Source organism: Brachyistius frenatus, unplaced genomic scaffold, assembly GCF_029030835.1.
Source record: "Brachyistius frenatus isolate BFR_SWC_R1_liver_20210118 unplaced genomic scaffold, ASM2903083v1 Contig_431, whole genome shotgun sequence".
Lineage (NCBI taxonomy): Eukaryota > Metazoa > Chordata > Actinopteri > Embiotocidae > Brachyistius > Brachyistius frenatus.
Window position 1 is genome coordinate 75,001 of NW_027211030.1, and position 8,786 is coordinate 83,786.

The 8,786-nt window shown below is 43.3% G+C and overlaps 1 protein-coding gene across 1 annotated transcript in view; it reads left to right on the plus strand.

Moving 5' to 3' along the window:
* Positions 1-7,185, plus strand: part of sfmbt2 (Scm like with four mbt domains 2) — a 43,813-nt gene extending 36,628 nt beyond the window's left edge. The window contains 7 exon segments of the mRNA XM_069725591.1: positions 564-703; positions 1,202-1,311; positions 2,436-2,611; positions 2,733-2,902; positions 4,754-5,029; positions 5,173-5,295; positions 6,130-7,185. Coding sequence (XP_069581692.1) covers positions 564-703; positions 1,202-1,311; positions 2,436-2,611; positions 2,733-2,902; positions 4,754-5,029; positions 5,173-5,295; positions 6,130-6,270 — 1,136 coding nt within the window. The 3' untranslated portion in view covers positions 6,271-7,185.
* Positions 7,186-8,786: the final 1,601 nt, after the last annotated feature.

Here is an 8,786-nt window from a genome sequence, read left to right on the forward strand (position 1 = left end):
TACAAGACGAACGAATATGAAAAGTTGAAGAAATACTTCACATTTGGAGGAGCACACTTGACTGTTGGTTAACACAAGCGAGTTAAAAAAAATAAAATAAAAGGGAAATTATGTGGAATTAATTATACACGTTAGGCACTAAATATGCGGTGAAACTAGATTTACTTCTGTGACAAAATGCAAATTTCAAACACGTCTCACGGTTACTTGAATGTCGTGCGATAAGAGCTCATACCTGGTCATACAGGCTTTACACCGTCGTGCCAACAGGCTTTCCTGATCATAATCTCATCGCTCAGGCATCCTGACGGGGCTGACCAATCAGCGATCAGTGGGCGTGGCTAAGTGATGAACGATGTTTAAGTGTTTGTTTAGAAATGCAGCCAGTCTTATTTAACCAGGTTAAAAAAAAAAAAAAAAATTGAGATCAAGTCTCTTTTTCAACGGCGACCCAGTTGAGAAAGCACATATTTGTTTTGAATAATATTCCTTCCCGGATTTCGCGCGTGCGGGAAGTTTACTTGAAGCGTGACCGTCTGCGTGTTTGTTGTTCTCCATCCGAGGTTCGGCCAACGGAAGATACTGCTGCTCCAAGATCTTCGTCAACCACCGCTGTTTCTCGGGCCCGTACCTCAACAAGGGACGCATCGCGGAGCTGCCGCAGGCCGTCGGACCCGGGAAATGCACTCTGGTCCTCAAAGAGGTGGGCTGATGTCGGAGGAGGGGGCGGGGGGTGGGGGTGGGGGGGAGAGGAGAGGAGAGGAGCAGGTTTAATCAAAGACTTCCACACTTTCAAAAGGGAGAGGAGGGCCGACACAGATTGAACGAGGGGGAGGAGAGAGAGAGCGAGGAGGGGGTGAAAGATGGAGGGCGAGGCAGCGATGTCTTGTTAACCACCTGCAGTCTCCCAGCAGCACCTTTGGTTTTTAATGTGAGGAGCTGTCAGTCAGGCGTGTTTACACTCATACGCCGTCACAGAAAAACAAGACTCCCTAATTTCTCCCGAGACGCCGTGTCGCTCGCGTGTGCTCGTTTTTTTTTTTGTTTGTTTTTTTCTGCACGCGTGTGCGACAGTTTAGTCCGCGCCCGTCTGATCCGTGTTTATCCTCTCCGTTTTTGTTGTTTGGACCCGCCTTCGTGTTTTGCACTCCTTCTTCTTCTTTTTTTTTTCATTTTCGAGTTTTGTGCTTCTGGCCTGCAGCTGCTGAGCATGCTGATCAACGCCGCCTACAAGCCCGGACGAGTCCTGAAGGAGCTGCAGGAGCTGGAGGATCCGAGCTGGGACTGCCAAGAGGAGACCCTCAAAGCCAAGTGAGGAAGAAAAAAAAAATACAACAAATAAAAACACACAAACACACACAACAAACAAAGCACTACATATTCTTCTTCCCGTTTCGGCTCATTTTCAAACAGATTTTCCATCTTAAAATCCTGACAAATCTTCTTTCTCGCGGTCGAGCTGCTGCAAGTTTTTCTGCCGTTCTGCTGCCCTCCGTTGAATTTTTAATGTTATTTTTTTTGTCACTGCGGTGCTTTTTTTGTTGTTGTTGGTTTTTTTTTTTCTGGAAGGTCTGCATTTTCATCCGCTGCTCGGCTGCAACGGAGTCAAATTATTCCACAGCTTCAGGCTGCGTGTTTTTTTCTTATCAAACACGGCTGAAACACGAAGGAACGAGCCGGTCGGACGCGGCGGTGACTCGCCCGCACGGCGCAAACGCTCAAGAAGTTCCTTTTAATTCTGCCGCGCGGAAAGCCGATGTAAATTGAACGTTTTTTTTTTTTTTTTTTTTTTTTTGGATTGATTGTTTTGTCCGACCAACAGTTCAAAACCTAAGATCCAATTTAGAATCATATAAAACAGAACAAACAGTTGGAGTCGCGTGTTTTGGAAGTTTGCTTGAAAAAAAACAAAAACAAAAATAATGCCAACTATTAATCAATGAACTGACTGATCATTTCAGCTCTATTTTTAATCATAAATTTGGTTATTTATTAGTAACTTCTAAAACCTGAAAACGACAGAAAGAGTAAAAACTCGCAGCTCTAATTTGCATTTCTGTTCGACTCTGTCCCTTTAGTTCAGTAAAGTATACACTGACATTAGTTTGCAGGTTCAACGTTTACTTTCCCACAGATCAGCTCACCTCTCCTGACTTTAACCATTAAAGTGTGATATTGCAGAATTGAAGCGCTGCTTCTCTTTTTTTGGTGATGCCATCATCACCCAGACTCACGGCTGATCCGCTGAAACAGCCCACTTCCACACAATTACAGCGCCGGCAATCACCGTCCTTTGTTAGAGTGCCGTGATGGATCGCAGATAGTTTAATTATCATTTGTCCTCATAAATAAAAGTGTAATCACGACACCCCCCCCCCTCCTTTCCCCTTCCTACCCCCTCCTTCTCTCTCTTTTTTTTTTCTTCCTCCCTCCAGATATAAAGGTAAAACCTATCGCTCCACCATTCGGATCGTCCGGCTGGCCGACCAGATCCCGGAATTCTGCCGTAAAGTGTGCGTGAAGCTGCAGTGCTGCCCGAACCTCTTCAGCCCCGTCCTCGTCACCGACAAGTGCCCGGAGAACTGCTCCGTCCAAACCAAAACCAAATACAGTGAGTGCCTGTAAATACGCTTCTGTGAATAATTGCCCGTGACGAGGCGCCTGAGAAGTTTTCTGGGTTTCGGTTGCATTGTTTATTTCTTTCTCCCCAACGTCTGCTCGGCCGTCCGCAGCCTATTACTACGGGAAGAAGAGGAAGCTCTGCAAGCCGGCGGGAGGAGAGGAGATGGCGGAGGGGGAGCTGGCCAAGCCCACGCGCCGCAGGAAGAAGAGGAAAGCTATCTTTGTGCAGAAGAAGAGACGCTCGTCCGCCGTGGACTACACGCCTGCCGGCTCTCCGCAGGTCAGACAACACTTCCTCCCGTCGGTCTGACTGACTGACTGACAGCAGGGTCCCCCCCACCTCCCCCTCCCCCCCTCTTAGGGGTTTAAATATCAACAAACTAAATGTGGCGAATGCGTGAGGAAGAGGAGGAAATGTTTAATGGAGAGGATCACGTGACAGTCTTTCATTTAATCTGTGGCATTTCCTGCACGCAGATGCTTTTGTTCCCTGACGGTTTGAGGAAGTTCTTCCTGCACGGTGGAAAATGAGGGCCGATGCAGAAGTGACTTAAGTTGCGATACCACCGAGTGCCACTAGGGGTCGGCTCCAAAAACAGCCTCCGGCTCCATAGACTCCCATTTAAATTCTCTCATGAAATGCTCAGTCAATAAAATGTGTCCATCGGTTATCTCGGTGTTGTTAGCTAAAGTCACTCCTTCTTCTTAGTTTTCTGGAGGTCCATCTGAAAATAATCCCTCATTCATTAGAAAAGAAGATTCAAGAAGACCTGTTTTTGGGGGCGTGTCTGTTTGATTGACAGGCCCGTGGTGCAGTCAGGTTACGGCTATCGGTGGGGGGGGGGGACGTAGTATCCCACAAACCAAAAGTTTCACAACTTATACGTGTAAATATAAAATGAATGTATGCGTCCACTTTTAAACTTAGTCACCATCAACAAACAAAAAAAAGAGACGAGAAACATCTGCCATCGTCTCACACCAGTGATTTCTGCAAAGCTACAGGGAGACGAACCTCCAGGAGACACGACGTTAGTTACCGACAGCAGGAAGTGTTCAGATTCAGAAGATGCTAAAACATTCTTAGTAAAAGTAAACGTTGTGTAGCAAGATGCGCTTAGTCTTATTTTTAAATTAAGGCTTATTAAAGGTTTCCACCTACACAAGCAGGATGAGGACTGCAGATGTAACTGTGCTGTTATACAATAATCTGCAACATTATTAAACACTGATGACATTTAACAGACCGAGAAACAGATCGATCGATTGAGAGTTAATTAAATGAATCTTCAGTCGCTGCCCAGAAACCTCAAATATTATAAAACAAAGCAGCAGAGAGGACAAAACCAGGAAATATTTGGCTGGGACAATTCCCATTAATTAACTAATCACTGATTTATTTTCTGTTAATGAAGTAAAAATCTGTTCCGCTGTAGATCTGTGTGAGTTCTGGGGTCCAACGGATTTAAGTTCATCACAGTTTTCATATTTAAGAACTCGGAGGGAAAAACATTTTCAATTCAACAGAGAAGAATTAAAAAGCCTCACGAATCTGGATGTTTTCTTAAATCGAACCCCCGATGCAGCGACTCCTCTCTGAACTCTGAATCTCCGTCCTCGCCGGAGGGAATCTGAAACTACCGAGGTCAACGTGAGTCACGACTAACGTCACCGAGCAGAAACTTCACCCTCCTCTCGCTTCTTTCTCTGCTCGGCTCGAATGTCTCCTCCCGTCTCGGAGACGCCGGCGGAGTGGGACAGCTTTCAGCCAAAAACAAAAACATGTCGACAAAATATCGTGAAAACCTCGTTCGTGGGGACTTAAAGGCCTCCTTCCCTCCGGGTGTTTGTTGTTTTTTTAATAACAGCTAACCGTTTAACACAAAAAGCTATTCAACTTGAATGTTTTTCCTCCAAAACACGGAAAAGTTTAAATATGAGCATCTCCTCATGTGAAACTGTTCATAACGGTCAGAATTAATCTAATTTAATGAGCATCACGCAGTATATCTGAAATATATTCTGTATTCTGTAATTAATATCATCTCAAAAATGAGTTTGAATAACATTTCAAATGGATCGAAGTGATATCTGGAGCACCTCCTCACCTCCAGCTCGCTCCCTCCTGCAGGACAGCGACGAGGGAGACGAGGACGACGAGCTGACGCTGCAGTCGGGCAGCGAAGGCACGAGCTCGGAGCCCCGCGACGACCACACCGACGCGTCCTCGGTGGAGGTGACCAGCAGCCGGCCCCGCCGGGCCGCGACGCTGCGGCGGGCCGTCAGCGCGGGGAACATACCGGCCGGCCAGGAGGCCCCCGGGAGCCGCCGGAGGTCCACGCGCTCGCTGTCGGCCTACAACCAGAGCAACAATAAGTACCAGCCGGCCAAAGGGCAGGACGTGCAGGTGAAGATCGATCAATAAACTGATTAGTTCGGGGTCTAGAATCAGCTCCATCAACACAGTGTCTTAGAAACAGTGTGTCTAATGTGTGTGTGTGTGTGTGTGTGTGTGTGTGTGTGTGTGTGTGTGTGTGTGTGTGTGTTCAGGTGGAGGAGGAGGAGGGTCAGCTGGTTCTGGACAGGAACCCTCTGGAGTGGAGCGTAGACGAAGTCGTCCAGTTCATCAACTCCACTGACTGCGCTTCTCTGGCCAACATCTTCCAGGAGCAGGTACACGTACACACACACACACACACACACACACACACACACACACACACACACACACACTGAATTGTTGAGTGCTTTTTTATTTATAAGCGTTTGGACAAACACATCACTGCAAATTACTGCTATTAAAAATGAATGCACCTCATCTTTCCGGCGGTCCGTCATCCAATCTGAATATGTTGAAAAAGCCAGCGACCTCAAATTGTCTTAAAAATAATTTTTATTATTTTCAGAGACTGTAATTATAATCTTGAATTAGTTATTAATTTTTTTTTTTTTTTTTTTTTTTAAATTGGTGAAGTAACTCCAATCGGACTTTCGATGCTACCGCTAACAGAGCGCTAACAGAAAGTGTCGATTTTTTTGGCGCCGGAGAGGACAAACGATCACAACAGTCGTACGCCGTTGCCACGGCAACCCATGCAGATAGGCCGGTGATGTCTGGAGACACCACGTCCCGTCAGCTGACAGTCTGTCCTAAAGATCTGATCTGAGGAACAAAATCTGATGAATCTAAACTAAATCTTCTTTTAAATCTATTAAACTTTTTTTATTTCTATCTGTTGCTTTCACACTTTGTCTCGAAGCCTTTTTTTTTTTTTTATGTTTTTTTTTAATGTAAAAGCGGTTTGACTTGTTGCTGAAAATGTGCCACACGAATAAACTCGCCTTTGCTTTTTGATTTGCAAGAACAAAAGCAAGACGCGTGATCTGAAATAAATAAATATGAATGAAAAGCTTCAAAAGCCAGAATCAGAGAAGCTTTTAAATACGAACTAAATATGAAATATGAATGTGTGTGTGTGTGTGTGTGTGTCTCCTCCTCGTGGGCAGGACATCGACGGTCAGGCCCTGCTGCTGCTCACGCTGCCCACCGTCCAGGAGTGCATGGACCTGAAGCTCGGGCCCGCCATCAAGCTGTGTCACCAGATCGAGCGCGTCAAGGTTGCCTTTTACAGACAGTACGCCAACTGACGGGACAGGAAGTGACCCGCCGAAACGCCCGCTCAGGCTGGGGGAGGGGAAGGAGGGCGTTGGATTTAGCTAGAAAACTTTTTTTGTGGATTTTTTTTTTTTTTTTTAAATCGTGAGACGGGATCGGTCGCGTCGGGAAAAAAAAGCTACAAAGCCGAGAGACGACAGGAGGACGTTTCCCCACGAGGAGCTGAAGGATTTCTGGGATACTTTCAGTGTGAAGATGTTATGCAGTACTCATAAAATAAATAAAAAAACAATAATATATATATTAAAAAAAAAAAAAAGAGAGAAAACACGTCACCGCCGCCGACTCCGGCAGAACAAAACACACGGAGTCCATCCGTGTGTTTTGCTGATCTGTGAAGAAGTTATGACGAGAAGCTGAGGACTCGTTTGTTTATTTCTTACTTTTTATTTCCATTTTATTTGTGATAGAGGAGCATCATAGCATTTAAAAAAAAAAAAAAAAAAAGAAGATAAATCATGAAAGAGTTCTCCCCTTTTTTTTGTGTGACGTAATTGGTTCTGGGGGGGGGGAAAAAAATATTTGAAAAGTATTTAACGAGCCAATAAGTAATATATTTGGAATATTTATTATCCCTATTTATAAAAGGAGAAATCTATCTATTCGGATGAGGAGAAATTAAATTGGAGACTTGTTTGTGTCACGGTTTCAGTTTTCAGTGGAACAAAACAGGAACCAGGATGTGCATTAAATTTACACCTCAGTTTGTGATTAAAAATGAAACCGGCATCCCATCTGTTGCTCAAGAGAAAAACACCCGGAAATAATTATGTTCTCTTCTCATTGTTACACATGAAACAATCATGTCAAGCTATTTTGTGTCCATCTATGCAATTGTGTTGCAGATATTTTTGATAAGTGAGAAAATAAATTTCTATCGATTTTTACCTCTTTTATCTCCTGCGCTTTCCTCTTCAGTAAAACAACGTTTTTCCGGTTACAACTTCTGCATGTTTTACATTTCCAGTTGCAACTGCAGGTCCGCTTACTGTCTTTTTTTAGTGAAGTAACTGTGACGGTGAATTTACAGTGTTGGCTCATAATTATCTAAATGTGAAGTTAAGGTCTGCTGGATGAGCGTGTGGCGGGTTAAGGGTTAACAGATGCTCCCTGCTGCATGGTGACATGTAGGAAGTCAGACACGGCTGCGGTTAACACAACAAACAGAGCGACGCACAAAGTCGACAGTTTAAAGAGGAACCGCACTGCTGCTCTGTAAAACAATCAAATGACCCGCTGGTGCTTTTTTAATTTTTTTTGTTAACTCCTTCAATTAGAAATTACTGCTGAATTATCAATTCATCTCCTCACTGATTACCTTTTTTGCCGATAAGAGGGAGCGTGAATAACCGAGTGATATAACTGTAATTTAACGGTGTCGAATCGTAATTAAGAAAATTGCTTATGAAGCATTAACAGCCCGCAGACTTCAACCGGTATCATAAAGTAATAAATGCGGTAACAATGATGCCGCGCGTCATCGAGTCACAACCGCGTCTTACGTGCAGCAGCGGTTGCAAGAAAAGTTTGAGTAGATCGAGTAATTTGAAATTTTTTTTTTAAAAAAATAAACGCGTGATTAAAAAGTGTGTGAAAACTAATTTAAAAAGTGAGCAGAGACGTCGAAATAGTTCAAAGTAGAAGATGAATGCTTAGAAAAAGTTCGCAAACAGTAAATGAAAAATGGTGGAAAAAGTAAGCTTGATTTGGTCAATAAGGGGTTAAAAGGTGTTAAAGTACGACGTCTGGACGCGTACGCTAAAAGTAGTGAATAAACTGTTTAAATAGGAAAGCTGGCAGTAATAGATGATGTAGGTGGTTTAAAATAAATAAGCCAAAAGGAGGGGATAAAATCACCAGCGTTTATAATCAATTATCTTTGTGCTTTAGACGGATAAAAAAAATTTTTTTTAAAAATACAGAATATACTTATTATTATTTTAACGGCCACATTTCAGATAGTTACACTCTGACATATACAAAGACCCGAGTCATGAAAAGTCGTCATAAAAAAAAAATCACAAACGTTGTTGAGATGAAAACAAGATGTCAAATTATGTAAATTTTTTATCAAAAATTGCCTTTTTTAATGTAATCTGTGGTTTAATAAAAACAAAAACAAATAACATTGACGGGCACTAATGTATTCTACAAAAACCAGACGGTGCAATTAAAACACGAAAACGAGGGACGGATCTAAAAAAAACAAAAAAAACAAAGCCAAACGCCACCGAGAGGTAGAATTAAAAGTGAAGTGTTGTAAACAAACGCTGCGACTCGTCTCGTTTCCGCCCCGAAACTGAAACGTGTCTTCGCACAAAAAAAAAAAAAAAAAAAAAAAGTTACAATCCATCATCTTTTATTTGAAGGTGCGACCTTGTCACTGCCGAGGCTAGCCCGAGCGTTAGAAAGGGAGTTGGAACTTACTGTGACCTCTGAGAGAAAAAACAAAAACAAAAACAAACAACAACAACAACAAAAACACGTC